The sequence below is a fragment of the Marmota monax genome, unplaced genomic scaffold, assembly GCF_021218885.2.
Source record: "Marmota monax isolate L192 unplaced genomic scaffold, Marmota_monax_Labrador192_F-V1.1 WCK01_AAM20220418_F8-fsc00015, whole genome shotgun sequence".
NCBI classification, from domain to species: domain Eukaryota; kingdom Metazoa; phylum Chordata; class Mammalia; order Rodentia; family Sciuridae; genus Marmota; species Marmota monax.
Window position 1 is genome coordinate 16,649,715 of NW_026692194.1, and position 18,359 is coordinate 16,668,073.

The 18,359-nt window shown below is 35.2% G+C and overlaps 1 protein-coding gene across 29 annotated transcripts in view; it reads left to right on the forward strand.

The window, feature by feature from the left end:
* Positions 1-18,359, forward strand: part of Nrxn1 (neurexin 1) — a 1,098,127-nt gene that overhangs the window by 501,841 nt on the left and 577,927 nt on the right. For 22 of the 29 annotated variants that reach the window (XM_058573180.1, XM_058573225.1, XM_058573183.1 and 19 more), the window contains 3 exons: positions 4,589-4,972; positions 11,875-12,078; positions 14,660-14,686. In XM_058573180.1, coding sequence (XP_058429163.1) covers positions 4,589-4,972; positions 11,875-12,078; positions 14,660-14,686 — 615 coding nt within the window. The remainder of the gene's footprint in view (positions 1-4,588; positions 4,973-11,874; positions 12,079-14,659; positions 14,687-18,359) is intronic. The other 7 variants (XM_058573188.1, XM_046424308.2, XM_058573213.1 and 4 more) reach the window with 1 other exon arrangement.

Genomic DNA, 18,359 nt, shown 5'->3' on the forward strand with positions numbered 1-18,359 from the left:
TGCACAAAAGCCACAAGAAGGCCTAATGAATATGTTTTTTGGCTAAACTTGACAACTAGTTAGTCAAAGAGCTGGAACATAAAAATCAGTTTCCTCTCACCAGGCAAAATCATATTCCATTGCAGAAAATTGTTTTCTACCCTTCATTTCCTAGTAATTTAGGCTCTTATAGTAATTTAAAACTAGAAATTAAATTAACTTATTTTAAATCTTATCTTCACACCGTGTTTCTTGTCAACATGGAAACTAGTTTTAGAGTAGAATAGCCATGTAAAATTGAATGGAGGTAAGAAAAGGAAACCCCAAGGTTGTGAATACCTTTCCAAATTGTAAAGTTGATTTCTACTTTTAAAACTAAGAGCATTTTCAATAGTCTTTTCTCCATTTATATACAAATTTAAACAACAGAATTTCTCATTTATGCTTTTGATTATTCTTAAATATATATTAACTTTTCACTTATAAACTTTTTATTCTTTTGCTTATATCAATAGCCATAAAAATGGATTAAATGTTAGTAAAATGTAATATGGTTTCTACATTAAAATTATAAAAGAAATATGTATGTATGACCATCTTTACCTCTAATTGTATTCCTTTAAAAAGTAGCATAACATAGCAGGGTGCTTTGGATTCTTAAATATTTAGGCATGAGGAACTAATCTAAATAAATCCCTAAATATGAGTAGTGTCAACAATTTTTAACAGCCTAAATATAACCATGTTTTTATAAAGTTTTGATTTAATCCCCTGGAAACTTACAAATTATTTATGGTGGAAGGTGTAGCATATAAATTAATCAAACTACTTCAAAGGAAACCTATCAAGATAGGAGGTTTGCCTGGCTAGAATTCAAAATTAAAAATTCAATTAATTCAACTTAGAGGGATAAGCCAATAATATTTCCAGGTTTTCATTTTTCCTTAAAAATGTGTTTACTTCATTTATGCCATTGTGAAATTCCCATTTTCTGTTGATATGTACATCTTTGTTAACTACTTAATTGCATTTAATTATCAATGAACAAGATTTAAATATTCATGTGAGGTGTTCTTTGTAACCACTGCCTTTATACCTCAATTATAATTAAATAAACACTTGGGAAACTTAAGATTTAAATTTCACTGTGCTCATATGTATCTATTAAACTGGTTTAAACTAATTCAGATTCTGTTATGACTGTTTTGCTCAGGTGAATATGTCCTTCGAATCATGTCCATAGTAATATCATTAAGGAGATGTGTGATTCAAATCCCTTATCAGAAATAGGTATAGTTTAGGACATTTACACACATGTAGGTTAAAATAGAAATATCTGTTTGAGTTTGACTCAACAATGGAATTTAATTATCATTTCAAAGGGTCTTTATTATATAAATCTTCAAAATATAAAAATAATTGTTTCTATTCCAACTTAAATTAACTTCTACTCTTGATTATTTTCCATCTCTTTTTAAAAGAGTCTCTAAAATCCAAATGCTTCAGAATTAGAGAAAACAGTGTTTGGTTTTTTTAGTCATTTTCCTTCATTAAGTTTATTTGTAGAATAATCCAATGAATGATATTTGATAAACACATTTGCCTAATGTATCTCCTTAACTTTGAATCCAGGAATCATAACTGTTCTTGCTTTATATATGAGTTCAAATTTGGATTATATTCCCTTTTCTCTCATATGTCATTGCCTTTTCTTTCCATGACAATTCTACAATTATCTCTCAAAAGGACACTAATAGGGAACTGTGGAGAAACATACCTACAATACACTGTCAGTGTTTTCTCAACTATAAGTTGCAATTTCTTCATTGCTTCTGAAATCAATTTGTTGCATTTGTTTTAATAAAAGAATATAATGAGAAAGTAAATAACAGAATGTCTTAGAGGCAGTAGAGCTAAGTATTTTTTTTTCCTGTTAAACTTGTTTCACTGTGTGTGTTGGGGGTGGGTACTTAGCTATGTGAAAACTATGATCTTTTTGAATTTTGGCACAAAAACTGATCTAATGGTAAAGTTATAGGGAATATTTTACTGTATCCTTGTCAATAAGCACATTCATAAAAAAATCTGGACTTTCTTATAATACTTAGCTTAAAGCAGGCACTAACACACCATAAACAAAACCTAAGAGATGCAGTCTCTTGTGCTCACTGTTTAACAGCTCATGGATGACTGTTTGAAATACCTGACAGAAGTTTGCCCCTGAGAGTGTGGACACGGTGCAGTGAGCTATGGACACCAAAGGGAATGGCGAGAATGGCCGCCCAATTCTCTTGTCTTGAAAATCCTCCAAGCAGCCTTTTTGTCAGAATTATAGCATCCTGAATAAGGACAATACTTTTTTGCCAAGTTTTTTTTTTCTTTCCAGAGTTGAATCAAGCTTGTTCCATAAATAAAGTGGGAATCAAGCTTGTTCCATAAATAAAATAAAGTGGGAATCAGGAGCAATATATATTTTTTTCAACTCTATCCCCACTCTTGTAATAATTTGTCATAGTTGCTTGCTGAGCTCTGTCTTATAACAATTCTCAGCAGTATTTATTTTTATATCAGATCCTCAAGGATTCTACTGATTCTAGGAAGCCTTCTTGAACGAATTGTAAAAGAGTAACATCCCTCCCTCTTTTGTCTTAAAAACATAAGTCCCTGTTCACTGTCTGTCGTCCTTTGCTTCCAATATAAATATGTGCTGTTTAAAAATCCATCCTTCCTTTTGTCCTTAAGACTAACTCTTTCTCATCCCATTCTAATTTACATTAGTTGCTACAGAGGGTAGGAAACTATCTGTGGATCCTCTTCTCAGGTATTTTGGATAATATTGGACATAAAACTAGTCTTTAGAAATGCACTTCATGATCCATCTATTTAAGAGATAAAAGAGTCACCATTCTCTCTTAATCTTATATGTTTCATTTCTCAAATGATATTCCTTATATTTTTCTAAGTAGGATTTTATGGAGCCTTCCATGTTTCTGAATGAAACTTTTCTTCTAGACATTGGCACAAATCTGAACAGTACAAATGAATACTTTGTCCTTTTCCCGTCTTGCTGCCTCCCTCAGAAATCCCTGTTATGTTCCCCTCGTTGGAAGGCCAAAATAGCAATGCCTTTGAGTGTTTCTCCCCTGGGAGCTTTTTCCATTTCTTTCTGTGAAAATCTAGAGAGACAACTGTCCCCTTAATGACTTGGACCCCTGGGCCATCTCTGTTACTGGCTTCTGTGTCCTTCTCCGTCACAAAGACAGATCCCATTATGCAGTCCAGCTCAAGGAGGGAATTCCTGGCCACAAGGTAGGGGCCAGAAGCCCCATGAACTTAGTTAGACACATGGTGGGCTTTAGGAATTTTGTGAAACAGCTAAAACGTGTTTTCCTACCCACACCCACTCCTTCTCCTCTCATTTATGTGCCACTCTGTGTCTCCTGGTAACTTTTGGGTCTGGTCTTTAAATCCCCAAGGCTCTCTCCCAGCACCCCTGCATACATCAAACCTTTGCTAATTTCTTCTCTCTTGTCAGACTCTGCCTCTTCTACATTAGGATTTAGACTTAAAACATAAATCTGGTGTAATGTAGTTATGGGTCCATGTGGTTCCCTGTGTAGAAATCATATTTATATCTTTGTAAAAATTTTTCTGGAGATAGGATATTGCAGAATATTTGGCCATCTGACAGTAGACATTTACATTTTCATCAGAAAGTGCTTTCAATCTTCCATTTCCCCACCCCATGGATTTCACATATTTCCCTGACCCCCAAGTATTCCAATATAGGGGAATACCTGTTCATTGCATTTATGTCATGGATTCCTGTATACTTACAAACCAATAGGGTTTTTTTCTCTCTAATATTTGAAGTGAAAAAACAAAAACCTTATTGACTTAGATAAGTGACAACTGATTTTCCTTGATTCTTTCACTGAAATGTTATACTGAGCACTTGTGTGATGCTTATTATAATCCAGACACTGGTATATTTAACACAGAGAACAGTCTTCTGAGGTGGGTTGTGTTATTATGCCCATGTGATGGATGAAGAAACCCAAATCATAGAGGTCAGTCAATAGATGCAGACAGATAAAAATGAGGAAGTGAGCTTTAGACATGGGTAATCTGTCAAACCATTGCATCCAATCAAAACAGTTAAAGATAGGGACAATGGGTCTTTCCTTGGTTTGCTGACACATACTAACTTTGAAAACAAGAACTAATGGAGGGGAGTCAGACTTTATTCTAAAGAGTGAGACTGAATGCCAATTTCTAGATTTTTTATATATGTTTTTATTTAATGACCAAGCTGTTGGAGGCTGAGAAACATAATTGGTTGCCTGCAAAATTTGATTTTCATTCTCAAAAATCAACTGCGACCATTGCAGTTAGTCTGTTTTATTTAGAAAAGTTAGTTAATCCCATAGGTTCCTTAATGTCATTTGGAAGTACCAGACTGGGGTCCTTTGCCAGTGGGGATAGAAAGAATACTAAGAAATGTCTGCCCTCCAGGAGTTCACCCTTAAGCAGATGAAAGAGAGAAAGGGAATAATTAAAACACTTTGTGCTCTGTTGAAACCTCTGTATTCTCTTGTCTTGGCAACAGGTACCATTTCTGTCAACACACTGCGCACGCCCTACACTGCTCCTGGAGAGAGTGAGATCTTGGACTTGGATGATGAGTTGTACCTGGGGGGCTTACCAGAAAATAAGGCTGGTCTTGTGTTCCCCACCGAGGTGTGGACTGCTCTGCTCAACTACGGCTACGTGGGCTGCATCAGGGATTTGTTCATTGATGGCCAAAGCAAAGATATCCGGCAAATGGCTGAAGTTCAAAGCACTGCTGGAGTGAAGCCCTCCTGCTCCAGGGAAACAGCAAAACCGTGCCTTAGCAATCCTTGCAAAAATAATGGCATGTGCAGGGATGGGTGGAACAGATATGTCTGTGATTGTTCCGGAACAGGCTATCTTGGCAGGTCCTGTGAGAGAGGTAGGATTTCAAACACCTAGCAGCTAACTCCCTAAGATAAAAAGTAAATTAAATGTTCACTCCAAATCTGAACTGACCATTGAGACAATATATGATATGCTGCTGGACTAAACTATGAACTTCTGTACCTGATAAAGATTACTTATGTACCTTTAATGATCTTCAAGGGCCTGATTCTGGCAACTCTTTCAGTATATTGCCAGGATAAAAATATGGGTTTTCAGTAACCTCTAGCACCTGAGCCTAAGATGTATAACTGCTTTCTCTTTTGTCTAGTTTTTAACTTCAGGATATTAGACAGTTTAAAAAAAAAGGTGTGTAGGGTGGCATAAATTAGAAGTATCTACAGCCTCCAGAGCTAATATCTGTGCCAAGAAATAGCATTTGTAGCAAGCCAAGCTTTTAGTTGCAACTACCCAGACACTATGGGGTTAAACAGCCTGCTCAGTTCATCTGTTTACCCAAGGAAAAATATCCTCTGAAAAGTAAGCCGACTTTAAGTTATTTAAGTTACACCAGCACTTAAATATTATACTTTCAGAAGTATACCCTAATTTCATAAGTACTTACCTTTGGTTGGGACCTAACCAATTGCAGAAGATTCATTCATTTATTTGATTTTAAGGCTTAGCTGTGTCTTATGGATGGATGGATCTCTGATCAGGTGCCCCCCTCTCCTCCTATTTTAGGAGAGAAAGCTACATTTTTTTTTCTTTTTCTTTCCCCTTAAAAGGAAAGGAACAAGAGTTAAAGTAAAAACTGAAGAGTGAAAACTGTCACCAAATCATCTGCAGACCAGGCTATCAGCAGAAATAGCAGAACAAACAGTTCTGAGCATGTCATTTTATCGACCCAGTGTTTTAGATAAATGCTTTAGTCACTACGCCCATTGTCACTTATTTTCTACAATGGAACTGAAAAATCAATATGAGAAATATTGATGAGTTGTTCCATTGTTCTCTTATGATGCAAATAGCATTGATCTATTAGACATTTAACCTAAAAGTACCTAGCATCTTTTTTTAAAGCCGTGAGCATTTAGTTATTGTTTTCCTTTATTTCTGAAACAGTTCAATTCATTAACCTAAAATTTCTTAGAGCAAAGGTAGTTATTGTATAAAATCCAAAATTGAAATGTGACTTTGATTCTTTATCATATAAAGGAATTATATCAGCTTATCAGTTATATTAAAAATATTAATAAATATGAATAATAAAAAATTAATAATATGTGACAGATCAAATTATCTGCCAAAATCTTATCACTATTCGGTGTCATATAATTGGAGAGAACAACAGATGGATAAGTATTTATCACATAGAAATACTAATTCTCCTCATGATGGTACCTGATTATAATCCCCATAGATTGTCATTGGAACTTAGCTGTATCTGTGTATTTTGGTTTATATGGCTATATTCTCTATAAATTTCCTCTTTGCATTTTCTTCCCTAATTTTAAATATGTTTGTTTCGTCTGGCTTGGGGAAATTGCCTAGAGAGAGGAAAAATTGATGAAGCTAACAAGGTATAATACAGTCAGTCATAATATGAGATAAGCAGACCTTCATGATTGAAAATGTTGTTTTAATTTTAATCATTCAGAAAGCTGCCAATTATTCTGATGCCTCCTGGTTAAGTGAAGCTAGAAAAATGTGTAACTGTCACATGAATTGCAAAAGCCTTTAGTTCAATATGCATGGTGTACCACCCTGTGGAAATATTCTGCTACTGCATATGGCAAAAATAAAAATAGAAATTGTAGAGCTCTCTGAGCCAGAATGAAGGAAAGGGAATATTTATATATTGCAATAATTAGAAGGAAGGGTGGTAAGCATAGGCAGATTTGCAAATGAGAATTTAATAGCAAACTTCATCACTGGGATTTAGCATACATTTTTATCTCATGGGTGGCTGGAAATTTCTGTAGATTTCTTTGTCTCCGGGTTGGTTGGTTGTTGAAGATAAAATGGTCATTTTTGTGCAGTTCTTGTTTCTGGACGACAGCAACATTTGTGAGAACTCTTTGCTTTTCAGAGTTAATTTTCTTATTCACATTCTGTCGCCTCCTGAGAACAAGGGAAATGTGGGATGGTTGTCAGGCTTGATGCCACAGAATTTGGCTTCTGTCCAGTTCCCAGCTATGCCCTAGTTCATCACATACAAGATTATGCCCAAGCCTCCGAGTATCCAATTCAGAAGAAGGACTTTGACTGTCTTTTTTCTCCAGATACACTCAATTCTTAAGGCCAATGATCTCTAAGAGTCGATTGACAACTCTTTAAAATAGAAAATAAAAATTAATGGCACTAAGAAAGTTTCTGTTTTATTATTGAGAAATAGTTGATAATTTATGGACATAATTATTTAAAGTAATTAAAAAGTATGCTCAAGTCCTTGGACAATGCAGCATGGAGAATGATGTTGCAATTATATTACAGGAAATTTCATTCTGCATTAAGGAAGCAAAGGGTTTTTTAAGAAAGAACAAATATTTGCTAACCTAAGAAAATAACATTTTGTTCCTATATGTATCAATCCTTTAAGGAAGAAAAATACAGAAATCATGCTGAATGACTGTGGATTACATTTAGCATATTCTCTCCTGCTTTGTTTCTAATAAAACTAGGAATGTTTAGAAACTTGACCAGTGATAGGTAAAATGAGAGCATTGGTATAATCAGAGACTTACTTTATACTTGTTTGTTAAAACTCAGCAGATGGAGGGACAGATGTCAGAGCGATATAATTTGGCTCCCTGTCTGATTTTCATCGTTGATCACAATATGTGACTGCCTTTCGGCAAAACTGAGCACAGGTGTACACTTTAGACTGCAACAAGGAATGATGCAGAAAAGCAAATTTATCAAACCTAATGACAAGGGAGAAGGAGATATAGAAGGCAAAGTTGAAACTGTTTTTCTCCCCCACTGGGAAGTAGTGTTACTGAAATTAGCCTTTTAAAGGACTCTTTTTATGTTGAAAATGATAAAATAATTTTTTCTAATGTTAAAGGATGCTGCCAAATAGCATAACCTTCAATGTCAGCAAGTTGTCTAACATTTATTTGGCAACTCTAGACTACAACCTTCTGCATTTTCCAGCTCTCCTCTAATTAAACATTTACTCTAATTGTGAAGAATTATTTAGGCTTTCAGTTGTCATTTATCAACACGTTATTTTCACATTGAGAATTGTTGAAAATGGCACTCAGGGGCACTCAGGTTTCATGATTTGAGTCTGTCGTTTCATCCCTGCAGCTTTTTGGACCTTGTTAAAGTCCAGTGACCTTGATTTTTTCCCCCACTCTGGATTATATTTCATACTATATTTATGATCAATTGTTGACCACCTAACATTTCTAAAAGGATGAGACCCCTTACTCAGTTTTCAAATGAAGCTCCTTTTTATAGAAGAATCTTAGATGATTTTAAAAACATGACTGAATAATATAGACTAGTTGTATAGACTAAATAACTTGGAGAAAAGTAACAGTGTTTTATTAACCTATTAACAATTGGTAATTGTTCTTTAATTGGTACAGAGGCATTTATTGCTTGGCAAATATGTACTATAATTGGCCAAAGTTTAGAAAAAGAGAAAGTAAAGTTCAAAGTTCATTTAAGGTTATATGTAAAACACTTTTTTTTCTGGAGCTCATTGCAATTTTATTATTTATTATTTATTGAGCAACTACTACTTGGCTATTTGCATTACCCTCTGTTGTTTTCAATATTCCTCCCATTAGGAAATCTCTTATCTAGTTGGAAAAAATTGTGCTATGATATAGAATCACTGTAATTTAAGATCATATTTTACTTTTTCAGTGATTAGTTCAGTGCCCAACTTTGGTGCTCCACTTCTGATTAATAGACACCTTTCCAAGTCTGTCTTTTACAGCTTAGTTGTGGCCTTCAAAATAGACTTAAAGGAATATTTGGTTACACGCATTACCAAAATTAAATTCCATTTAAAACAGAATAAATTCTTAATTTCTTTCCTTGAACATTTATATGTAAATTCAGAGAAGTTCTTTCATATACCTTCAGTATCAAGTGAAACAGTTAATGCTAGTAATATTTATGGAGTCTCAGTTGTGTGCCTGGGTGAGTGCTCAGGGGAGCACTTGCTGCTGATAAAGCAGTGGATATGAGGGATTGGTCTTCGCTCTCAGGACACCTGCATTCTGAAGCATGAATATAGCTAGCACCATACAAACAAATGAGAGGTGATAATATTATACATAATTATATAGAGAATAACTGGCATAGGAAGCAGTTCTCTCAGGGGTTACATCTGACCAGAGACCCAAATACTGAAAGAACCAGCCATTAAAGAGCAAGGGTGAAACCATTCAAGATGGAGGGATTTGTGGGACAGACACCAAATGAAAGTGCCATATCAGTTTGGCTGGAGCTTGTTCAATGAGGGGGGCAGGTGACGCTAAAACCTGAGGCCCAAGATGGGCTAGGACTAGGGTGATACTGAGGTTAATAGTTAAAAAAAAAAAGTACAGATGATATTGAACTTGAGGTAGAAAACCATTGAAGAGGGATGTGCTTTAAGCAAGATATCTAATAATTGGATTTACTTCTTCTAGAGTTTAATTTGGCTGCTGTGTGTAGGGAAAAAGTGTAGAAGTAGGAATACCACAGAGGGAGGTGTGATCTTGGTACAGGTGAGAGAAGGTGGTCCGGGGTCTTTAGCAGCAATGACGAGAAGCAATCAACTCAGGAGACAGGTTGGAACTAGAGCATATGAGACATGCAGACTTGTCAATCGCTCCATAATGGCAGAGAAAGTAAGGGAGAAATCAGAAAGGTTTGGGTGTGAGCAATGCTGATAGACTCTTTACTGAGATGGAGAAGATTGGAGAAGGAGCATGTTTTGAGTTAGTTCATTTTAGGGTAGGAGACTTAATAGTGGAGTAAGATGCCTATTGTATTCCAACTAGAGATGTCACACAATGACAGGAGTGAAGTAGGACAGAAGAGGGTGGACACTTGAGAAATTTTCAGAAAGCAAGATTATTGACTGCAGGGTTCAGAGGTGGCTCTCACCTAAGAATGCTTCCTCTGAACAAAGATTTTGGAAATTCTTTGAACTTTATATCCAGTGGGAGGAGGGACTTGTAGGTTTTACATGCCAAGTACTTTCTGTTCCATCCTCTAGATCAGACACAGGTTTCACAAGTTTTTTTCCAAGAAAACAGAAATGGTATCTTTGTGCACAACAAGCTTGCAGACTAACACATCTTTTGTGTGCAAACCATATTTTGTATGCAAGCCTGGCATTTACAAGAAAGAGGAAACTTTAACTACAATAACCTCTGCAGACATTCCGCTGATCTGACAAGAGTAGAAGCTTAATTATGGCAAGGGTCTTCTGGGTGGGGGTCTCTGGCCTGCTTCAGTAGAGCCCAGGAAGGAAGTCAGGAATGTTAGAAAATGCTAGGGGGCTTGACTATGTGAGTTGATGAGTAAACTTTAATCAAGAGGTAGATGGAAAAGAGAAGAAGGTGTGGGAGGGAGATCTGGTATACTACGTAGCATTTAGACATTATGAATGCACATTCTGCCCTACAATGACAACAAATGATATTTAAAGTCTCTTAGAAACAGTGCTTGACTTTTCTGACTTTCTGAAAGATAAAACTTGCCAAACCACAACTCCAAAATATAGTCTTAATAATGAGCACAGTTGTAACAGTAAAGTTAATTGCTGTGCTGTGTAAGTAGCCAAGATAATGAGAATTTCCTAATGTATTTTAATTCCAGGTAGTTTTTCTTTTATTAACTGGCATTCTGAGTTACCAGAACCAATAAGAAAGCACAGTGACACACTCTTATTTTTCAGCGTTCCTCTACCATATGGTGTTGAACACAGAGGGATGCTGATGCTTTCTTAAAGTGGTTTGTCATCAACAGTTTTTGATATTCGATTCTTTACATGTTTAATATAATATTAGGCAATTTCCCTGTTAACAGAGTCTACCTTAGTTTAATTACACACACGCACACAATATTCTCAGCCCCACACCCATCCTTATTCAATATAGCCATGGTATATAGTTTACTGACATTTTAGGGATAGCTTAATATTTTCAGGACATTGAGTGTTTTAAGTTACTCCTTATCTGTAAATGAACCTGAAAATGATATTACTATTTGTGCTTTTTTTAAAAAAAAATACCTTATTAAACTGAGAGGCTCAGAAAAAAACATCCTTTGTTACTTGGTAAAATACTATCGATTTTTCTTTTGAAAAATCACCTTTGGTGAAGTGTTGGCTTCATTCCTATGTTTAAGTCATATTTTTTTTTCATTTTTAGGATAGAGAGTACGCAACTATGATAACAGTAGCTCCTCTTGGCACCATGGATTTTGGGGGGCAGAGCAGGCGGTAGGGATCTTCCTGTAGCACTCTCTCATTCTGCAGATGAAGACTCAAAACCTAGGCAGGGCTGTCTGATTTCACAGATCTAGTCAGTGACCTCAGCCGTCCATAAGCACCTTCCATAACTGCTGATATTTCCAACCAGGTTCACCCTGTAGAGCTATGCAAAAGAGTATGACCTCTTGCTCTTGAGAAGGAGGTGCATATAAAACACTTGCAATCTAATACAGTCATTGCTATAGGTGGAGAGTGCTATGGGGAGAAAAAGAAGAGGTGCTGCTGTTTCTGCACTGCAGCAGATACCTCACTAAGAAAGTTCTCTAGATTGTGACTTTTCTTTCCAATTTTCTTAAAAAAAAAAAAATTTTTTCCTTTCTGAGGCAGATGGGCTGATTTTGTAGTCTTGCGTTCTCTCTAGAAGTCTTTAATGCATTTCCCTTTTCCCTTTTAAGTTCTAAATGCATTTAAATGACCAAGAACTTGCTCTATTCATTTCCCATCCATAGAGGCCACGGTTTTGAGCTATGACGGGAGTATGTTTATGAAAATCCAACTCCCGGTGGTGATGCACACGGAAGCAGAGGACGTGTCCTTACGGTTCCGGTCCCAGCGTGCCTATGGCATTCTGATGGCGACCACGTCCAGAGACTCCGCAGACACCCTCCGCCTGGAGCTGGACGCGGGGCGCGTGAAACTGACGGTCAATCTAGGTAACCACCTGCCTTCCACCATTGAACTAACACTTACTCACTTTTTTGTTCAGTTTTGCCTGCAAACATCTATCAAGTAGCCTGTTTGCCATGGAAAGTTAAAACACTTAATGGTCTTATTTCCATCATTTAAGTTAATTTAGGTTGAGGGGGGGCATCTTTTTGTTTTTCTGTTTAACATAACTGTTTTGTGATTCCTACCACTGAAGGTTCTTAAAAGGGAAGCTGGATCTATCAGGGAGGTGAATTGAAAATGTAAATTATGAGGCTTAATGATGCCTCCAACTGAATTCCCTGTTATTCTATTAATTGATTCTCCTATTGGCTGTAGATGATATTCTGGCAGATAAATAAAAAAAAATCTGTCTAGTTTTACTTAATTTGCAAACAAAACATCAAATTTTAGCTTTGTCGCCCAGATCAGCAGCAGTTGTTCTTATTCTCCTTAATGGGCTTCTCCTTTGAACAGTCACCTTTGTGGTCCTCCATCCTTTTTATTTCAAAGTACTGTGTGGTGATATTTTGCTATCAAACAGCAATCCACAACCCTTCAACGCCCAAAGTCTGCGGCCCTCAGCAAACAGCCATGAGAACACTAAGGACACAGGCTCTTCTACAGAAACACAATGCTTTCCTGCTTATGTGTAGCAGTAAGAGTCTCTACAGTAAAACCTCACCAATCTGGATGCATTTGGGGGAAAGGTCAGGCTGAATTAAGAGAAAATATGAATTACAGATTTTAAAATGGAAGCAATTTATCTTTTTCAATTAGATTGAAAATCACAAATTAATAACTGGAAAAATCTTGTCAAGGAAAGGGCTTGCAAGGCTGATTTTTAATGGATGAATATGGTTTATTCATAATTAGCACATTGTTTTTTGCAAAATATGACATCATCTCACAGCAAAGTACTTGAAATCAGTTCAGATCCCGAACTTGGACTTTCAAAGTATGGTTTGTTTACAGGATTTTTTTTATTTTAATTTTTCTAAAGGAGATCTGAGTTTCCACAAAATGAAGACTTAATATTCTGCCCAATAAGTATCAATATTAACATTAACTCCAAATAAGAGGAGTAAAAATGAATGAGGTTTTACTGTGTTTCAAGAAAGTGTTAAGCACACATAGCAATGAATAAACAGAGGAAGGAAAATAAACATCTTAAATCACATAGATGCATAAAAAACACTTGTCAAATGTGATGACATGAGACATTTATGACAAACCCTACCTACAATTTCAAATTGTGTTGGGCAGAATGGTAACTCATAAAATATAAAATCCACCCATTGATAGTTTCTTGCATGTAATTACATTCAACTAACACTGGTGATATTAAGTTAAGTAATAAAGTTTTTTTTTTTTTCTTTAACTACTTAACACACAACATTATCCTCTTCTGTTCTGTTAGAGTTCCCTCTAGTGACAATGCTAGGTTACTACAAGTCAATCAAAAGCAATCAACCTAATTGCAGTCAAGAGACTGCTAATCTAAGTGGAAACACTCCTGGGAATATTTTCAACAGCAAAGCATTCTGTAGAAAGAGTTGTGTAGGTGCTGGTCCTTGGCTGTTTGCAACCACTTTTCTGATGCGGTTGACGACACATGACAAACTCAGCTATATGGAAACAGAATCTAGGTTTATGTTTTTCATGTTCCCCAAAGGCATTAAATATTAAAACCAAAGCCAACAAGTGTATACTATAGATAAACACAAGCATTCCACGCAGTTTTTTTTTTTCAAAAAAATAACCACTGTAATCACAGTCTGTGTTATCCACACTAGACATTCTGATCTTCTAGTACTTGCTTGTCCCTTATAAGAAAGGGAAAAGCAATAGCAGTGCTCATCATGACCCTTATTCCATAGAGGTAATATTGGTAGCTCCAAGAAAGGCATAGGCTTGTGGGCTCAGAAGAATGACTACCCCTTAACTGTTGTCATTTCTAAAGGTTACATACAGTTGTTTTACTCTTCCTCCGATTAATACAAGGTATAGAAGCCAGCCAACATCTCGCTATTACCTATTTGCACCCAGGCAAATAAAATTAAGAAACAAACAAACAAAAATCAAACATTAGGGTAAAATGACAATAATTTTACCTTGCTGTCCATTTGACCATTTCAATTCTGAAGGACTGTGTTGGCCTTTGTGGGATATTAGATTTTGGAGGTCCAAGATGTCTAAGCCTAGCTGAGCTTGCACTGCACCCCATTGTGACGGAGCACTTTTTAATTTTGCTGAAAACAATGATATGTTCTTTCACAGATGGGGAGAAAGTTGCAACCAGTCTAAGTCAAGCATCTTTGACAGTTAACTACTCTTTATTCACTTAGATTTGTCACCATGTAGCTTTGTTTGAATTGGCCATTTTTTAAAACATTCTACTGTTGTTTCCAATGGTGCAGTTTTATAAGAATAATTCTGGGATCTAGAAGTATGTAAAGTATAATTATATAGAGTGGCCATATTTGCATGTGTCTGTCCCCGGAAGGGTGGACTGTGATTTTATTGGATGTCTGCAGCTATTACCTTGAAGGATAAATTTTCATTTTTCATCTATTCTTCCCCATCTAGATTGTATCAGGATTAACTGTAATTCCAGTAAGTGCCTATTCAAAATTTTTAAAATGTTATTCCTCCATTATGATGTAAGCTAGTCAAGAAAAAAGAGAGAAAACAAGAGAAATGCATTTAGAAAACTCATGATCTCACTTTTGAAGTAGACCAGTCCATCATCTGGGTTGTAAAAATTCATTTTGAAGATCATACAGCTGAAGAGTTTCCCACTGCATTTCCCATTCCCATGTGGGAAAAGAGGTGGCAAGTATTTTGTAACAGAAAGTGCAAACACCTACGTTAACCTTCAGATACTTCAAGTAACATTTGTTTTGCCAAATCTGGGACTCCAGTAGAAAATACTGTGAGTCTTATTTTCATTAGTTTTTCTCTCTAAAATATGGAAAGCAAGTGCTTAACTTCTCTCACTTTGAGAATTACTATTAAATCCTTCTAAACTCAAAGTTGTACATAGCAAAATGTGTTTTTCCAAGCTCTATGTTCTTACAAAATTATTAAAGAGTTCATCCTTGATCATTAAGACTATTTACATAATGAATTTTTACATCCCTATCATATATCTGCAAAAATAACCAAAACCCTTCAAATCTGTGATATGCATGCCAAATGATGAGTCAGAAAAGATGCATGGACTGAGTTTTGTTTGAACTTGAACTAGAGATCTGAAAGGAGATAAGGACTGTGATTTTATTTTGAGTTGTAGCATTATCTAAAAAATACATTTATTTTATTTCTTTACATCAATGTTTAGGTTTTTCTTTTCCAGGTTTTGCTGACCACATAAAGAAATCTCCAGTGATCATAAAGCCATTAGCTATTTAATAAAATGACTCTAATAAACTTCTTATCACTCACTACCATGGTAAAACAGTGTTCTATTTCCTTGGAAGAAAGCTGAGTGTGAGTTGATGGAGCTTATTTCCCAAACTTTAAGCTGTGTTTCCAAATGGAAGTAAGTCTTCTGATGAACAAAATGGTGGTCTTAAATTGGCGAAAGCAAGACAATTTTTCTAATAAAACTCATTCTATTGCAAATGCTCATATTTGTATTCATACAGCTCACATTTGCAGTGATGTATTTTAAAATCAGTCTGTCAAATCACAATAAAAAGGTAAATGAATTAGGACATTAAATCTTTTACAAAATATAGTTAACATGCCACGCATTAAAAACTCATCTGAAACAGAACATTTCCTGAAAATAACCTCTCTAAACACCCATACAAATGGAATTTTTCAAGTATGCCTTATCTCCTTTTTAATCCTATCTCTTTTACACATTTTGAAAAGGACTACACATTTTGCAAGTCTTACACCATGATCCACTTTATTTTCAGCTCTGAGACGTATATGTAGGGAAAATGTCAACTCATGACATACTCTCTCACAAAGTCAGATTTACTCTTCAATGCAACTACAGATTTTCTTGATCTTAAAAAATGTTGGGGAATATGCTTTTCTAGACCTCTATCTTATATATTATTTTCTCTTATTTATATTAAATATAGATCATGAAATTCATAAAATGTTACTATTTAAACACTAACAATTGATGAATTAACCAAATCAAATGTGATTCTGTTCTCTTGCTACATCAGTGGCTTTATATATATAATCTCATAATAGTACCCTCATAGATTCATGTACTCATTTGGCCAATGCCATGAGATTCTGGTATTAAGGGGAGCTGGTTTTTCCTCTGGATAGTCTACAGAAGAATAACTTTGAAGACAAGATTTTTGCTGGTTTAAAGTTTCCCCTTTTAAAGAATATGAGTTATACTTAAATTACTTTAATATTGAATGAATGATTATAAGCTTTCAGTGCACAACTGGACAGGACTGCACATGCCTTAAGTGGACAGCAGTCACTGGAAAGAACATTCAATGACCAGGTAATGTTGTCATTTTCTTTACCTTTGTCTTACTTGGGAAATAGTGAGCAGATGTAGTTGGGAACTTTAATGAAGAAGACTCAATTTTGAGGAAATGTAAGAATTTGCAAAACAAATAATGCAAACCTAACTTACAGTGATTAAATCAGCCAAAATTTCTACCTGCAGTGCATTTGCTACCCAATAAAAATAAATTTAAAATATCTGTATTTTATTCAAACTCATAGTTGAATGAAAGCCTGATTTATTATATGTATTCTCTGTGAGTCTGAGGTTTGCCTGAAACTGAGAAGATTAATGTACATTTATTAAATCACAGCTATATAACACCACCTTCTCTAAAAATTATACCATAATTATGATATCAACTGTGTTGTGAGATTAATATGAAGTGCTTCAATTGATGTCTTTAAGAAAATTGCCACAGGAAATATATAAGCCATAACAGAAAAGATTATCTTACATTGAGAGCTAATATTAAACTCTCAATTATTAAGTTTGAAGAGAAACCTTCTCAGACAAATTTTCCTACTTTCACCTAAAATTGTTTAGCATTTTCTACAGTCATCTTCTCCTCCTGTACTCTCTGTCCCCCAAGTTTACGGCATCTGTATTTGATATGGAAAGTAAAACACACATAGTATCATATTCTCCAATTTTAGATATTGAAGAATGGGTGAGAAGGATGTAACTGCTTATATTCAAACCTGCAGGACTGGAAGAGATGGCAGATATGTTTCTTTCTCAGCCACTCCTGTGTCACTAGCTTAGATGCAGTGATAGAATCTTCCATGGACAGCCCTTTGTTAAGCTGCTATGAGAAAGGGCAGTTTTGAATTCCTGGGACTCTCTCTTTCAGATTCTTTGCTGCCACAATTTCCCCCCTTACAGGCAAAGCTATCAAGAATCTTTAAATGGAAGAAAGATAGCCTCTTTTCATTTAAAAGTCAAAAACTTGTTTTCATGCATGGTTAGGGTACTTTTTTAAATGAGCCATCTGTATGAATAGTGGCCTTTCCAGAGTCAAAATGGGTGTTTTGATCTTTCTGATTGCAAACAAAATGTGTCTGCCCACAATCCCAGACCAGTATGAGTTCACAGATATACATTAGTTTACACCATTGCTAAAATATGTTTGGTATCTGCAATTTGGAATTAAATTTAGGGCAGTTTTTGAAAATTCATGAATTGGAAAGTAAGAATAAAGATATATTATCTATGACTCTCTCTTCTCTTCAGGATGGGAATAAAAGGACATTTAGATTAACCTTGCCTCTTCCATCATCTCCAGTATTGAAAATAAACGTCATGATTCAATAATTTTATATCAAAGTTGCTAACAGAGGCACCATCTTTTAACTCTGATAATTTCTTCCCTGAACAGTGTAGGAAATTTTAATAAAGATAGATGGGAAATGATTATAAAGACTCATTCTTTTAACATAAGAAGGAAGATTGTTTGAATTAATGAAAAAATTATAGACATAAAAATTTTCATTAAAAATATATACTAACATACTGAATATTAACAAATTATTTTCAAGAATTATTTACATGAAAAGGTTAGTGTTTGACAGCCTCTTTCTTGATCCATAGTATTGAATGAACTTATTAAGTCTTTTAAAGTATAAAGAATGCAAAAGGAATTTTCTAATCCTTGTGAAATTCTTTCAAGTGCATTATTAGCAGGGTCTGCACAGGCCTTTGGTCTATTTCTGTATTCTTTTTGTTTGCCAAAAAACATAGCCCAATGTCTTGGTAACTCTTAGACCAAGATGCCCAATAATTCCAAACAATTTCAAA